This window comes from Merops nubicus, unplaced genomic scaffold, assembly GCF_000691845.1.
Source record: "Merops nubicus isolate BGI_N331 unplaced genomic scaffold, ASM69184v1 scaffold16901, whole genome shotgun sequence".
In the NCBI taxonomy this organism is placed as follows: domain Eukaryota; kingdom Metazoa; phylum Chordata; class Aves; order Coraciiformes; family Meropidae; genus Merops; species Merops nubicus.
In genome coordinates, this window is record NW_008587755.1 from 373 (window position 1) to 17,718 (window position 17,346).

The window sequence follows — 17,346 nt, forward strand, 5'->3', positions numbered from 1 at the left end:
TGCTATCTGAATGTGCACACCTGCACACTTCGCTGCAGACCCTTCCCATGTTGTTTGGAGTCTCAACATTTAGCTTATAAGGAGCTTGGAGCTCACCGAGCGCTTTGGGATGAAGGGTGGCTTGTAAAGTGTTATTATTATGCTGTTGCTGATGGGTGGGTGGAGAAAGCCTGCAGAATACATCCTTTCATTTGCATTCATCCTATGCTAATATTTTGCAAGAGTACATTTGACTTTTAAGCTTTTCCATAGTAGTAAATTCAACTCCTGCTGTCAGGACTGTTTGCTTTGGGCAGGATACCATTAGCAGCATTTATTTTCTTTTCTACCAAACAAAAAAATCTGTATCTTACTAGCACAAGAAAAGTGATGTTATTCATTCGGACTGCAGATTGCCTTGCCCACAAAACACAGTTGGACTCTGCCTCTCAGGAGAAGCCTTCAATAACAACACATGTGGCAAGAAAACCCACACAGAGCATTTGTATGTGCCATGGCACAGTGTGATAAATAGGAGAATTTGTCTGTAACTGAAGACTGGAATTTGCTGTACCTTTTATGTCTGTCTTTTACTGTGTCCTGAGTCAGCATCATTGCATTAAGGAAATAGTGTGCAACACCAACATATATTCAGGAATTACATCTATTTACAGCTCCATTTGTTGCAGATGACTAGCAGCGTAATGTATATTACTCTGGGAAAACAAAAATCTTATATAATACCTTTTTTTTTTCCCCTACAGAGATGCAGGAGTTTGGCTGCTGGTGAAGAGATGGTATGAAAAACTGCATCTGGTTTTTCAAGGCCAGGTTTCAAAAAACAAGCGGTTGGAGAATTTTACTGGGATCAAGGAAATTTGAACAAGAAAGAAGAGGAGAAGGGTGCACTTTCATGTGAAAACATATCAAGAGCAAACCTAGATGAAGAAGACAGAAAAAAAAAAAAAAAACCAGATAAAGAGAAACTCCCTGATTCAGAGCAGTTCTTCGGCCGAGGTACTGACTGGGCAGCAGACGGAAGGCTCTAAAATGGGAGACAACACTGGAGTAAGGACCAGTGGCTAGGAAGAGGGAAGGACAGAATGGGAGAAATGTCTTCTGATCAAAGAGATGGGAAGAAGAGTCTGAGATGCAGATAAGGGTCAGCTGTGGATGGAAGGGATAAGTACACATATACTTTGACAAATTATCTCTTAAGAGAAAACACAGACCATGCCCACCATCTCTGGGCGTGCCACAAGAGAAGCTCCAGAGCTTTACCTTACCTCTCCAAATCAGTTGCTGGGCACAAGACACGGAGGTTCGTGTTGTACAGAAGTGCAAGGGCGCCTGCCCACTCATTGAAAAGCAGTTCAGCTTAGCTCCGTGGTTGCAAAGGATCTTGAGACACTCAACATTTTCCATTTCACAAGCTATGTGGATTGCAGCTTTTCCATTGGGCCGGCAGTTGATTGTAGCTTTGTGATTGAGGAGGACTGAAAGACTCTCCAGATGTCCATACATCACAGCTAGATGAAGTCCAGTTGCCCAGGATATTTTTAATTTGTAGCTAGGCAGCCAGTACCCTGTACAAAATAAAAAAGTTTAAGCATCCTTGACAAAGACTTTTCTTTGGACTATCCACCTATTGAGAATAATTGAGAGGGGAGGAAGAGTTGGAGTTTTGCTTTAATTTACTGTAATTTCACTAGCTACAGCTTAGTGCACACACAGTTCTCTCAGGCATAACTTCATTTTCATTAAGCACTTTTACTATGTGTGCTGAATAGCCTGCCTTTTGGAGAGAGAATTCCCATGTAGATGTCCTCTGACAACAGCTTTTTTTTTTTTTCGATTGTGACCTATGTAGACTGGAAAAAAAAAAAAAAAGCTTAGAGTATGTGAAATGCCATCAGCCAAAAAATTATGGGGGAAACAGGATCTTCAGCCTGCCAATAGCTGAACAAAGGTGGCATTGGAGTAAGAAGACAATATTTACTTAGGCCAGTGCCTCAAGGTAGTTCATCCTACTGTTTCTGTGTGGGAGATGGCATGATCTTGCATGCTGGGAGATTGATTAAGACCTCCAGTGGTGCATTGCACATAGATGACCCCTGGCAATGCATCTGCAGCTGTATCACAGAACTCCTGCCAACTACTGCCCCTTAGGAGCATGGAGAGGGGAGTTCGGATGCTGATGTAAATTAGGTTGAAGAGAAAATAGAAATAGTGATCTTTTAGCATGAAATTTTGCTCCAAAATATTTTTATTTTTCTCTGAGAATTTCACAATTGTTTTCTTTTTTAACTAAAAACAGGTGCAAGACTAAATAAAAGTTAAATATTTTTCCCCAAAATAGGACTGCATGCTTAATGACTGCACAGACACAATCTCAGAAGTGATTACTGTAATCATTAGTTTAAAAAAAGTAAACCACAATAATAATATGCAGAAGGGCAGGACACATTTAAAACAATTTATTTCATCTTTTTTTTTTTTTTTTTTTTAGATACAGCAGCTGCATCTTAGCTAGAATGGGCCTATAAAGTTCTCTTGGTTTGATTTATCTATTTCTCCTTGGATAAATGCCTTATTGAATACTCTTAGCATGCAAAAGAAAAAAATACTAAAGATGTATAATGAGGTCAAGTTAATTCAGACCTTCATGTTTTAATCTCTAGTTGTATAAAGGTTTTCAACCTTCGTGGCATACAGATACAGGGTTCTTTTTTTTCATGTGTGTTGTATTAGACAGAAAGAAGGTAGAGAGAAGGAAAGAGGTAGATAGAAACAAAGTGTTGGTGTCAGGGAGAAACTTGGATTAAAAATTTTCTTCCCCTCCTAGTTAAATTTCAAGTATATTCCAAGATAGATGCCAGTAATACAGTTCTTGTATGCCTCTGAAAAATGCTAGATTTCCACTGAAAGATATGAGGACAGATATAAAATGGCCTGTTATGGCAGCAGCTGCATGTCCTGCTCTGGCATGGTTGCAGTGACTTGTTTCTCTAAATATAAGCATTTATTACTGTCAGTATGTGAAATGTCAGGGGTGAGAAACTGTCTAAAGACCATGACATCCACTCTAGAACTAAATTTTGGGGATTACCAAACCCAGCGGCAAGGAACCCATGCCACGAATGGCAACAGCAGGCAGCCCTGAGGCAGCCGAGTGCCCAAGTGGAGCAACAGGCTCCGCTGCTGCTGCTGCTGAAACCCCTCTCAACCTGCTGACCATGCAGGTTATGCTGGCAACTCTAAGGCAACCTTTTCATCATATGACCCCAAACCGTGTACAAAATAGGTGAGTTATAGCTCAGAGTCTGTGCATATAGCACAGCAAGCTTCTTAATCCCCTCCCTATCCGAATTCACATGTGGTATTCCCCCTTGTTCCTGGCAAGCAGTGAAGCACTGCTGGCTTACCCCATATGGACCTGGCATCACATTTATGGCCAGATGTGAATCATAAATGATACATAACATGAGGAAAGTGATCCTTAAAAGCCAAGTTATTACTTTATGTACCCACAATTTGCCTGCCTGAGACCACCATCTATTTCCTTTGTGCTGCTGCAGGTGAGCTGGACTCTCATATGGCAAAGCTTAGGCTGTCTGAATGGTGGGATGGTGGGGGTTAATTTTTCTCCCTTCTACCTCCTACCTCCTCAGGGAAATCCCCCTCTCATATCACAGTTATCTGGGATTCAGAATAAAAGTAAATTTTGCACAAGAGTTGAAAGAGAACCTCCTGCCTTTCAGACAAAGTGAATACCCTGCTGTGATTTAGGCCATAGGGTGCATTTACCTCTCTGCTTTTTGGAGAAAGGAGAGACTTCTCCAGAAGAGACAGGTTGATGCTTGCACTTAAATGATCTACAATTAAAAATCTATGCATCAATTCTGTAGTCTCAAAGCACAACCAGAATGTATCTCAGCCTGCTGAGGACAGAAGAAAAGGTATTTTAAGACACATTCATCACTCCGTGGCTTAGCAAGGGAAGTATGTCATGACTGTGTCATCCTCACCCTAATGAAATCAAAACAACAGGAGCTAGTCATTACCTAAGAGATAAACACAGAAAAGGAAAAGAGGTGGGTTGTTGTCCCTTCGTTATGCCAGAGAAAAGAAAGTGCATTTGCTGTGCTGCTGGGACTGGAGATGTTTATCTCCACATTTGAATAACTCCTGGCAGATGCTGATCATTACTGTTTTCTAGATACACACAAAGAGTCTTTTAGAAAGCAGGTCATGAAGTAAGTTGATTTTAGCATGAAGCAAACTTGGTTTATTGCTTTAAGTTGTAAGATTTTTGGAATTCAGCCAGTGTCCAGCTGAAGAACTGGTTTGGTTTTTCTACACTCCAAAACAGATGGCTTTTCTGGTTGTGTTTTTCCAGATGATTTTTCTGTTTTGCTAAACTAGCACATTCTCACTTTCTGTCAGTTTGAAAAATAAACCTCTTCCATCCTGCAGCATCAAAGGTCCACAGGATTTCCTTAGCTTTTGTGAGCTAGGGAGAATTCACCTTACTACTACCATAAATTGAAAATGAAAGACACTGAGTATTTTATTTTTCTAAGGTCTGTATATGTCACTGGGTACATGCAAGAAATGTATATACCACACTTAGCCTGCATGTGTCTATTCTGGGCTTTGCACCTGAGTTCTCTGTGAGGAAATGGCAAAGGACTCCTCTTTCTGAACTCCCCTGAAGCTGCAGCAGCTGCCTTAGCAGCACGGAGGTTGAGGCTGGTCTCTGGCCTCTCCTTCATCAAGCCTGGGTGGTACAGCTGATAAGGTCCCCTACTGTGGTGACCACAGCAGTGTGAACCTACTGAGATGTTAATGACTACAAATCAGCTTACACTGTGGCTTCAGAGAGATAAAAGGCCACAGTATCTTGAAAATTACTCAAACCCATCTACTTGCTGCCTGATGAATGCTGCCACATTTACCTTGTTTGTAGGATGCCAGAATCAAGTTTTCATCCTCCACTTCAAACACTGTGTCCACATCTATTTTCTTCTGGTTCAAGAGATCTTCCAGTGTCTCAAAGTCATTTGACTTCAGGGCTTCAAGAAATGCCTTTTTCACCAACTTTGCAGCTGCGGCTCGAGTAATTTCCCCCTCCGTGTTCTCTCCCTCTTTGTAGGTCTCCTCCAGATCCATTTCCAAATGTATTTGTGCTGTGAAGAGGGGCACACTGAGGTCCCTATAGCACAGTTGCATGCTGAAGTTCCTGAAGATCAGAAGGTAATTTTATCACTCAGTCATGCTGATCTGCTTGTTCTATTTATATGAGGAGCATTTCAAGCACTGAAATGCCACTCTTAGATATCACCACACTCCTTTTTATGAAAGTAAGGACAGACACACAAGCAATAACGCCAAAATAAGAGTTATCTCCATGGTCTTTATACACATTAAGCTTAATTAATCACATAGTTACCCTCAGATCCTGCCATATACTTGTATTAAAAGACACTAGTCGTGGGTGCTGTTTCTCAGCTGGAGAAGCACTCACGTTTAATTTCAGAGTTACCATTGCTGATCTACTGACTGCAATAGGTTTTGATGCTCTGCCTGCAGATGGCTTTTAACTAGTGAATTTCAGAAAATAAAACAAACAAACAAAGAAACAACAAAACAACCCAAGGCACTCTTCCTGCAGGAGGTAGCTCATTATTCCTCTGGACAGCATTTGGCATGTAGCTTCCAGTTCCATTCCTCCAGCCATCAGGCAGGCCTCCACAAGAGCCCCCCACCACACAGGTTTCACAGTTACCCTGATCTGTAAAGCCCCAGGGATTACTGTGTTGTTCTAGGCCAGTCTTACGTGTTATATCCTGAGCAGCAGGATTTCCCTGTTATGCTCAGGAGCCACAAACAGTGCTCCTAGGAAGGCGAAATGCTGGGATGAGGAGGCTGAAGAGCTGTACAGCCATGTTATGGGGCAGGGGATCTCACACACCACAGGGGACTCACATGTGAATTAACTCAGGTGCTAGCAGAGGAGGCTGCTCCGTAGTCCATAGGCTGTTCTCCTTCTCCTGCCCACCCTTCATCTAAATTAAGACCTTCTCCCTCACAAGCCCATCACTCACCGAACACTTTCCCCTCCCTCCCTTTTCCTTCTGTCTCTCCCAGTCCTGTCCCTGTGTTGGCAGCAGTCTGTGAATATGCAAAGCCACACATGACCATGCATGACATAGAAATGGCTCACACCTGCACCTACATGGGCTGCTGGATGAGACCATAGCTAGAAGGAGACTATCCACCCTTGATTTAAATCACCCAGCCAGGAAGATGCCACCACAACCATTAAGAAAAAATTTTCATGTTTATCCTTCGTGGGAGTTTGGCTGTCAAGTGGGCTGATGGGGAAATGTGAGCCACATGATACTGGAAGTCAGAGCAGCTTCTGTGCTCAGAGGGTTTTCCAGGGGCCAGGTTCCAGGCAGCCCTATAAGGACCTGCAGGAGTCCCATCCATGGGAATGCTCATCAGCTCGCTCCAATAGCAGTGTTCAGTTAAGGTGCTACAAGACAGCAGTTTATGGAGAACTGTGAAATTTGTGAATTCCTTCTACCTCTTTCCTTTTTCATAAGGAAAAACTTCTTTACTGTGAGGGTGGCAGAGAACCGGAACAGACTGTCCAGCAAGGATGTGGAGTCTCCTTCTCTGGAGACTTTCAAAACCCACCTGGATGTGTTTCTGTGCAACCTGCTTTAGGTGAACCTGCTTTGGTATGGGAGTTGAGCTAGGTGATCTCCAGACGTCCCTTCCAGCTCCTAGTATTCTGTGGTTCTGTTATGCTGTTTACTTTCAGATGGAGAATACTTTATAAAATCTACTTCCCAGAGATACCACACTTTGTAATCAACACAGTGGAACAGAAAACGGCTTGCTCTGGTGCTGTAGGTCCCAGGCAGCTCATCTGGGTCTTTCTAGGCTTCCTTAAGAGCATCAGGTTCTCCATACCTTTACAATCCCTCCTGTATGACTGCCTCCCTCTTACTTAGTTACTTTCAGTAGTGGATGACTCCACTACATGCTTTTCAAAAAAGTGTTAATCCTTGTATGGATTGAGCAGAGAGACAAGATGTGAACTCCAGATCTTACAGGCTTCTTGTTACCTGCATTTTTTTTAAAAAACCCCACTATATTCCTGAAAAGTCATGGATGCACAAAGCAATGATATGTAGCTGTAATCAATATCTCACTTCATCTATACCTTTTGATTTGTAATGGACTAGCTTTTCAACTATCATCTTTCATAAACAGTATTAGATGATGCAAGGACATTCAATCTAGCTGAAAGGATCATACCAGTACATCTCCATGAACCTCTGCTGCTTGAAGGCTGAGATAGAGAAGCACGTTTCTGTAACAGATTACTGCACATTTGCTGATCCATCATGCTTGCTCTTGGTTGACAATCAAGGTGAAGTAATTTGTGACAGCTTGGCCCACAGTGAAAGAGAAAGCTGATTAAAATTACCCTACATCCATCACAGCCCAAGAGCATACACAAGCACATCAGACCAGATGCTGCAGCACAACTTGTCCACCTTCGGCAATTTGTGTGGCCCTGCTCTGACTCACAGAATTTTTTCTTAACATTAATGAGCTTTAAAAAGAAAAAGGAAACAATTATAGATACTTATAGCCTTTCTAGTTAGTGTTTTCCTGTGAGCTGCGTAAACCTACTCATATGAGTCCACTGGTGGTTTCAGTACAATTACATACAAGAATGAGGAAAAGGTTTTGTTTTACTTAGACTAACAACCACAAAATATTAGACTGACTTTATTTAAAGCATGACATAGGAATACTTATTAATTTGCTTGAAGCATAGTCAAAATATATTTAAGAATATATAAATACTCTAAGTCATTGGTGAGGCAAAGGGATGAGTTTTTACTATGTATCTCTATTTTTACTATTCATGACTCCCTACAGACGTCTCCCCCGCCGTACCACAAGGTGGCAGCTTGATTTTGAAAGTCAAAACTGATGTCGTCCAAGCCCCGAGGCTGCCAAATATTCTGAACACCTCACTGTGAAACAATAGCTCATCCCTTGCTTAATATAAATAACAGTACTAGTATTTACAGTATTTATGGGTTAGACCTGAGGCCACTGTGATGGGCACTGTGCACTCACACACTATGTTCACTAAGAAAAGCTGCTTTCCACATTTAAGATCACTTATTTAAATTACACTGCTAATGCAAAGATACATTTTTACTGGGGAGATAACTCCTGTCCCCAAGCTCTCCTCTTGCTTTGCACAGTGCCACACAGCACGCTCCTGTTCACAGGACAAGCTGCAGGCACACAAACACCTGGGCTTCGTGGGGATAGGCTGGATCTGCCCCTCCTAAGTGGTTACAGTGTGTCAGAAGAAGCAGGTGTGACAGGGCACAGCAAGCAAGCAAAGAGCATACCACACTTTTGGGGTGCACACTGCTTTCTAGTGCAGGTGATGGCGCTGTCTTCGCTGGCTTCACACGGGCTGCTGAGGCTCATCTCCTTCAGGGTTATCGCAGGCTTGAGCCAAAGCCCACTAAAGTCGAGAGAAGTTATTTCCACTGATTTCAGTGGGCTGTGTCCTTCATTAGGCTGGGCAGCAAGCAGCAAAGCTGAACCAGGGAAAGCTACTGGAGTTGAGTGCATGGACACCATCAGGGTGGTATTATGAGGAGGATGATTGGTGACACAGGAGTGTGTATGAAAATCAGACTCATGTGACTGCTCAAAGAAGACAAAGACAGCCTAGAGAGAGAATGAGGAAAGATGTGCTGGCAGGCCATGTAGTGTGCCTCTTGAGGAGCCGGGGCCCCTCCACTGGCACTTGCTGATGCAGAGAAATAATCTATTGGCAGCTACATAACTCACAGCAGTGCTGGGAGCAGCTCAGGTAGAGCTCTGGAGGTGAAAACCAACATCCTGAACTCTATGCTGGGGCAGGCAAAAAGCCATCGAAAGGAGAAATGCTCCAGAAGAATGGTGGTGATGCAACTGGAGCAATGGAGTTGTTCCTAGCTGCAATGGAGGAAAGCCTGGCAGCTCCCTGCTAGCCAGCCTGTTCTGCAGCAACTCTGTCCCAAGGGCAGCACTGGTGGGGCGGGTGAGGACAACAGTAAGAGATGCACGGGCACCTACCTGCAGCTTTCTCAGGGCTGCTAGAAATGTTCTCCCTGCCCCCAGTTCCAGAGCAGACCTTGAAGCCTTGCCTGCAGCTCCAGGTGTGAGCCCTGCAGCAGGGTCTCGGCACGCTTGGCTGGTGAGGTTTCGGCTCTGCCCATCCATTGGCGGGTGGGCTGCAGCAACAACCAGCAGCAGCACAAGCAGCCTGTCCTGCTCAGGAGCCTCACCTGCTAAGGAGGGGAATCTACTGAACATCAGATCTGTGGGCCTGAAGCAAGAAACAGATCCTTGAGTTAATCCCACGCTTTCAGCTCTTCCAAACAGTGCACACCTGTAAACGTATGTTGCAGTAATGTTCACAATCATCTCTGTTGCAGTAGTGATCACAATCTCTTTGCTTTGCTGTGACCCTTAGAGCATCTGCAGCACCAGGGCAAGTCTGCCACACTGCTGTCCACTCTGTGGGCAGCACTGGCTTTTATGTCCCTTGTATCTGTTTGGCAGCTCTCAGTTACCAAGCTGGATTGAGCACAGACCTCTTACTTATTCATATCACACATCTTTTTCTTTTTGCTAATATTGATTTTTTTTTTTTCGCTGTTGTACATTTTTCTGCCTACTTTAGCCATTGCTGTATTTTATCTGATTTTCTTCTTCTCGGATGCTGACTCTTGAATGTGAAAATTACATAAATCCTCCTCATGCTTCTTAGTACCAGTAGTTTGCAATCCTTTGTTGTATTATTTCATTTCTGTGCCCATTTGCTAGGAATGGGGGAGAAAAATAGGCCCAGATCCTCAAAGGCATTTAGACATAAAACTCTCAATGCCCTGAAAGTCAAATTCCTAGGAGCTAGGAACCTATTTATCCGTGAGAGTCTGGGCCTTCTGTTTTTGTTTTCAGTAAAGCAAGTATAATTTAGAAATACAGATCAAGTGAGGTGCTTAAGCCTTAAGTGAGTGTTATGAAACCAAAGTTTGGTGCCAACAATACTGAATGTTCTTATCACAGAACCTCATGTCTAAGCCTTCACAACAAAAGCTTACCCCATCCTTCCACGGGTTTTGTTTTGGCTTTCATGCCACCTATTCCTATCTTCAGCCCCAGGGATCTGTTTCTTAATTTCTGCACATTGTTTCAATCCTTGTATCAGTGTGTTTATTAGGATGTTCATAAGCTCAGGGTTGGATTAGCTATTAATGTTAGAATGTTGATTGTTAAATTTGGGATGTTTTAAAATGAGGAAAAATCTCTCAAAAATTGCTACTAACATAATAAAAGTAGTCGCTTGCTGTCCTATAAAAAGTGTATACAAAATGCACTTAGTTTGCAAAAGAGTTAAAACAAATACCATCTTTACCCAGATACGCTTGTAGGTTCTCTCCATTTCAGAGTGTTGTGAACAGGACACATGTACACAGACAGAAATTAGAATCAGGTGAATAGTATTTTCAAGGCATGGAAAAAAACCAAATCTATCTAGTTTAGTGGAAAATTCTTATTGTAATTTTTGCAGCTTTATGTCATAGTATCTGCCAGTATTTTAAAAAGTGGGATTTTGCAGCCAAACTTAAAACGTGATTCTCTTCCACTTCTTTCCTCCTGATGAAGTGGGACATGGACTATGAGCTTAAATGAAGCCTGTGGAAAGCAATTCTTTAAATACAAGTGTTCCTTCACAGCAGTGAGACAAAAAATAATTCATTGCCCACCGAAAGAGCTCTACAGGAGTCTGTGCCTCCTTCCCTCTCTCATGCCCGGCTGTTGGCTGCTTGGCCCTGCTCCCTGGTAGGGCTGGCCAAGGCTGCACTCGGACAGCGGCTGGCTGAAGATGAGACATTCTTATCAGGATCTACCCAGCAACTTTTGCCTTGTCTGCTAAAGTGAAATTTGTGCAGAGCTGAGATGCTGCATGTGAGATGGTTCCTATATGGTAAATTGTTTCCTATATATTAAACACGTATCAAACGGAGTGACAGGGGTTTTAGGACAGATGAAAAGCCAAAGTGTAAAAGGACCTCCAGTTTTGCAACTGCTCTAAAATGCCAGTGGTTTTGGTTCTAAATACCAGTGTATGAAGGAATATGAACACACTCAGCAGAACAGCCATCAAGCAGCTGTCTGTTTGCTGAACTGAGGAATAAGACTATTCCTGCTCTGCAGGAATGAATTTGAAGCAATGCTATAATCAAGCTTGTGGAAGAATCTGCTGAAACATGTAGAGATACCACAAAATAAGCAGCGGATCACAAGCGAGGCTGGTCACAGTGGTGAGGCAGAGAGGGACAGTGCAGGTCTGTGTCACTCTGTAATCACCTTGTGCTCATACGGTTGTGCCAGTGATTTTGATGAATGTTTTCAATCTCTGCTGTTGCCTGTGCTTCCCACCCTTTCCTGATAAATCAGTCGCTGGCACAGGGCAGCTGTTTGTTGCATTTCTAAGCCACATAAGCTGTTAAGCTTGTGCCTTCAGAGTACTGCAATCTACCTTCCCTGAATGTGACAGACCAAATCCTTAGGTGCAGAAGTGGCGATATATTTATGTTAGTCTAAATCACAATGTGAACATTAGATGCTGGTTTTATTGGTATTATACTGGATAAATCTTGCTTCAACTACTGGAATTCCAGCTCTTATTGACAGATATCAAAAATCTGTGTGAATGATGTATGGCTGGCTTGGTCTCAATGCCTTTGTGAGGGGTGCAGAGCAGAGGGAGTAAGTGAATCACTTGTCAGAATTCAGGCTGTATGAACAAATTCTTAGATTGTGGAATAGAGCTCAATATGTTAATTCACCAATCTGCATCCCTTAGTATAAAAGCTATGAAAACAAAAGCAAGTATTTCTCATTTAACCTTACAGTTGCCTTGATTTACACCAGTTACTAAAACACTCCCTGAGGAAAAAACATAAGTAATGTTACTGTTTACCTCCTGAGCCTCTGAATGACTGAACCAATAATATGCTAAAATCATCAACATCTGACAGTTATTTATATTTTGATTCTCTATGTATTAGTGTTTCTAACATTACATAGAATGTTACAATATAGAATAATTATCTAGGATATATAGAATAACAAAATATATAGAATAATTATCTAGGATATATAGAATAATTATATAGGATATAAACCCTGGTTCTTACATGGGGATTTCAACCACCCTGATATGTAATGGAAGGTCATCACAGCAGGGCACCAGCAATCCCGGAGGTTCCTGGAATGCATTGACAACAATTTCCTTCTCCAAGTAGTGGAGGAACCAACAAGAAAAGGTGCTATGCTGGACCTTGTTCTCACCGACAAGAAGGGGCTGGTGGATAACGTGAAGCTCAAGGGCAGCCCTGGCTGCAGTGACCACAAAATGGTGGAGTTAGAGATTCTTAGGGCAACAAGGAGGTTGCACAGCAAGCTCACTACCCTGGACTTCAGGAGAGCAGACTTTGACCTCTTCAGGGATCTGCTTGGTGGAGTACCATGGGATAAAGACCTGTAGGGGAGGGACCCAGGAAAGCTGGTCAGTATTCAAGGAACCACCTTCCCCAAGCCCAGGAGCAATGCAATCAAAAAAAAAGAGGAAGGCAGGCAAGAATGCCAGGAGGCCTGCATGAATGAATAAGGAGCTCCTGGACTCACTTAGATGCAAAAAGAAAATCTAGAGAGAACGGAAGCAAGGACAATCAGCCTAGGAGGAGTACAAAAAGATTGTCTGAGCAGACAGGGATCAAGTTAGGAAAGCTAAAGCCCAGGTAGAATTAAAACTAGCCAGGGACATCAAAGGTAACAAGAAAAACTTCTACAGGTACATCAGAGATAAAAGGAAGGCTAGGGAAGATGTAGGCCCTCTTCAGAAGGAAACAGGAGACCTGGTCACAAGGGATGTGGAGAAGGTTCAGACACTCAAAGACAGCTTTGCCTCAGTCTTCACTGTCAATGGTTCTAGAAACAGCACCCAGGTTGCAGAAGGCAAAGACAGGGACTGGGAAAAGGAAGATCTGCCCACTGTAAGTTAAGATCAGGTTCAAGACCATAAAAGTCCTTGGGACTTGACGAGATCCATTCATGGGTACTGACAGAACTGTCAGATGAAGTTGCTAAGCCACTTTCCATTTGAAAAGTCATGGCAGTCTGGTGAAGTTCTCACTAACCAGAAAAGGGGAAACATAACCCCCATTTTCAAAAAGGGAAACAAGCAAAACTTGGTGGCAAATCAGCCTCACTTCTGTACCTGGCAAGATCATGGAGCAGATCCTGAAGCACATGGCAAGCTAAGGCACACGGAAAGTGCAGGTGATTGGTTGGCAATCAACACAGCTTCACCAAGGGCAAATCATGCCTGACAAACCTGCTGGCCTTTTATGATGGATAATAAGTTACAGCATCAGTGGATAAGGGGAGAGTAACTGACATTACCTACCTGGACTTGTGCAAAGCATTCAACACTGTCCTGCACAACATCCTAGTCTCTAAATTGGAGGGACATGGATTTGATGGATGGACAACTCGATGGATGATGAATTGGCTGGATGGCTGTAGTCAAAGAGCTGTGGTCAATGGCTTGATGTCCAAGTGGGGACCAGTGATGAGTGGGGTTTCTCAGGGATGGGTACTTGTTCCGGTGCTGTTTAACCTCTTTGTCAGTGACATGGACAGTGGAATCGAGTGCACCCTCAGCAAGTCTGCAGGTGACACCAAGCTGTGTGGTGCACTAACCCACTGGAGGGAAGTGATGTCATCCAGAGGGACCGAGATAGGCTTGTGAGGTGGGCCCACGCCAACTTCATTAAGTTCAACAAGAAAAAGTGCAAGGTCCTGCATCTGGGTTGGGGCAAGTCCAAGCACAAATACAGGCTAGGCAGAGTATGGATTGACAGAAGTCCTGAGGAGAAAGACTTGGGGGAGCTGATTGATGAAAAGCTCACCATGAGGCAACAATATGTGAGTGCAGCCCAGAAAGCCAACCAGATCCTGGGCTGCATCAAGAGAAGTGTGGCCAGCAGGTCGAGGGAGGTGACTCTCCCCCTCTACTCTGCTCTGGTGAGACCCCACCTGGAGTACTGCATCCAGTTCTGGAGCCCCCAACACAAGAAAGACATGGGCCTATTGGTGTGGGTCCACAGGAAGGCCACAAAGACAATCAGACAGCTGAGAGAGTTGAGGTTGTTCAGCCTGGAGAACATGCTCCAGGGAGACCTGACTGTGGCCTTCCAGCACCTGAAGGGGGACTGCAAGAAAGCTGGCGAGGGACTTTTTGCAAGGGCTTTTAGTGACAGGGCAAGGGGGAATAGGTTCAAACTGGAAGAGGGTAGATTTAGATTAGATGCAAGGGGGAAGTTCTTCATTAGGAGGGTGGTGCAACACTGGAACAGGTTGCCCAGGGAAGCTGTGGATGCTCCATCACTGAATGTATTCAAGACCCAGCTGGATGGGGCTTTGAGCAACCTGGTCTAGTGGAAGATACCCTTCCCCATGGCAGGGGGTTGGAACAGGTTGATCTTTAAGGTCCCTTCCAACCCAAACTGTTCTATGATTCTCTTCTTACTAGATCTGTATAGGAAAATGTGCTTGCAATAGGAAAAGCATTTTATTTCCATTTAAAAACCTGTTTCCATAGTGACCAATCACAACTTTCTCAGTAGCTTTGTCTAGAAATTGGATGTAGGCTTTATGTTTGCTTTGATTTATTTTTTCTTCTGCATTCTCTGGGCCAAGTCCTCATTTAACTCATTTTAATTCTTTTTATAGTCTGTTCTTTTCCAAGCACATTTTCAATTACATCAGTAAGAGTTCTGAATGAGCTTAAAATAAAGATCATGACTTGGGCTCTTCCTTTCAAATAATTATCTAAGAAACATGAAAACACAATGCTGCACTGTGAGCTTTATCATCAACAGGTCACCCAGACCTAACATAAGGAGTCCTGAGGTATCAAAATCATAGGGAGTTTTATGCCTTTTAGAATCAATGTAACAGTCATGTCAAAGATATGGTGAATTTCATCTAAAACTGAAAAACACATGGAGAAAAGCCTTGGTATTTCAAGAAGATTCTTTATAACCAAACCTTTAAAAAAATCAACCCACTTGTCACTCTGTTGCAGCCCCACAACGTACCTCCTTCTGAGAAATGGTGGTGTTTAGATAACAGTATTTTTTGTAGGTTGTATCTTTATGACACTATATTCAGTTTTCACATCAGTTTTACTAGAAGGATTTGAAAATCCAGAAAACAAATGCAGACACAGACAAAACCAAACAATACCTGTGTGAAGCTCTTCCCACTGAAAACAATTATAAGGATATGTCATTCCTCTTGCTTGTGCTTAGGCAGGCTCGTGGGCTGGATTTGCCACAACCCTAACTGCCAAAAATCTTTTGCAACTACTCAAAGCTGCCAAAAAACGTGAGGGAAATTGATTCTGTTACTCCTCATGCACTGACTCTTCTATCTTGCTGTCTTAGGCTCCAGATTACTTCTGCTAGGGCGACTTTCCATGCTAAAGGAAATGGCTGCTCTCAGGTTTGCAAACACTTTGCTCTGTATACTGTGTACAGTGTGGATGTGTGTGGGGGTTTATCTATGTATAGGATCTCCCTACCACAGCAACTTTGGTTTCTCTCTGCATCTGTGATTAACTCACTGGTAACACAGAAACCTCATTTCAATGCCCTTGAGCACCCTCACAATACCCCTCGCTTCCCTCTACATGACAAAGCTGAAGATGAAGCAACCTACAGGATAAGAGTGTGGCTCAGCCAGCTCAGTGAACACAGGCTGATGAGGCCAAACAGAACTACCAAACCTCTGAAACCATCTCACCTGGAAACAAGGCTGATAAATTGGGTCTCCCTGCTGCTCTTGGTTGTCAGAACCCCCAGATATTCCAGTCACACGTTGCATATAGTCCCAATCCGTTTGTACAGTTTCAGGCTATGGCACCATTATATTTGAAGCAACTCCAGTAAGACCAGTACCAGGACTTGGAGGTGTGAGATAAGGATAAATTAATCTTGGTGGTGTAGTACTGATGTAAATCTGTAATTAGGCTGGAGTGTACATTCAGGATAGTCCAGAAAGTGAGAAACCAGATATAGGAAACAGTTCATGAAGAAATGTGCACTTCTGTGTTCATTCTGCATTTCTATTTCTTCTTGTTTTCTCTATGCTCCATGGTGACAATGCAATTTAAGAAGCCCACAACTTATAAATAAACTTTGTGTACTAAAATTGTTAATCATGCTTGTATTTTGCTGTAGCATGAAACACCACAATATAGTGTACAGTAATTTTTCTTGTTTGTTACTGTATTTATAAGTCAAGACTATTTCCTCAATATCTCAATATGTGTTAAAATATTTTGAAAGCTGTTGAACATCTAAATCTCATTTTGTATCTTTTTACTGAGGTACTACAGCCTGAATATTTGGTTTTCCTTTTTTTGTTTTCTTCTTTTCCAAGAAATTTACCTGATATTTCCAATGCATGAATAAGTAGGGGCAGCACTGAATAATGCTTAATTGGGCATTTCCCTCTTAGTATTTTTTTTTTCCCTGTGTCATTGGGTTGTTCCACTTTGGTGAGAGGCTGCGATGTCATCAGCACATCATCTCTGCCACAGCAGCCAGCAGTGAGCCTCCTGTGTTATGAAGCTACTGCCACAAATGAAAATCAGTGCTGGATGCCTGCTTGTCAGGCTGCATCGGACTGACCTTGCCTCCTACCCCAGGACACCACTATATGCAATGCTTCACCTGATACATGCACCAATGCTCACACCAGGGTAGCTGAGCCTGCAAGAGTCTTTGGCACAGTGGTTAAGAGCTGGCAGTGGTTCCAATCTCAGCATTCAGGACATTGTCCTGACTTTTTCTTTTTATTTTTATGTGTAATGACTTGAAAGTAGTGCGTGTAGACAGGGCTGAAACTCAAAGCAACTATTGTGTATCGCCTGAGAGTCCTACGGTACAAAAGAATGACAATGACAAAAACATGTCATTCTACTTGCATCAGAATTCAGGAACCTCCTTCATTTCATACACAGCTTTAACCTTTCAAAAGCCACATGGCCCTCTCCCTCCTTTGAAAAACCGTTATCAGTCATGATGCTTAAGGAGCAAGCTGCCAAGGAAGCAGAATTTCCCCTGCAAGACTTAAACATTGTGTTGCCACTACTGGCTCAGCATGCTTCTCCCTGGAAAAAGACAGTGT

The 17,346-nt window shown here is 43.0% G+C and overlaps 1 protein-coding gene across 1 annotated transcript; it reads right to left on the reverse strand.

The window, feature by feature from the left end:
• Positions 1-1,265: 1,265 nt before the first annotated feature.
• On the reverse strand, positions 1,266-5,151 carry LOC103781343 (ankyrin repeat and SOCS box protein 4-like; the record flags this gene model as incomplete). Its single annotated transcript, XM_008949057.1, has 2 exons — positions 4,938-5,151; positions 1,266-1,565 (listed from the first exon to the last, which is right to left on the reverse strand). Coding segments are annotated over exons 1-2 (514 nt in total), but the record flags the coding sequence as incomplete, so codon positions are not given.
• Positions 5,152-17,346: the final 12,195 nt, after the last annotated feature.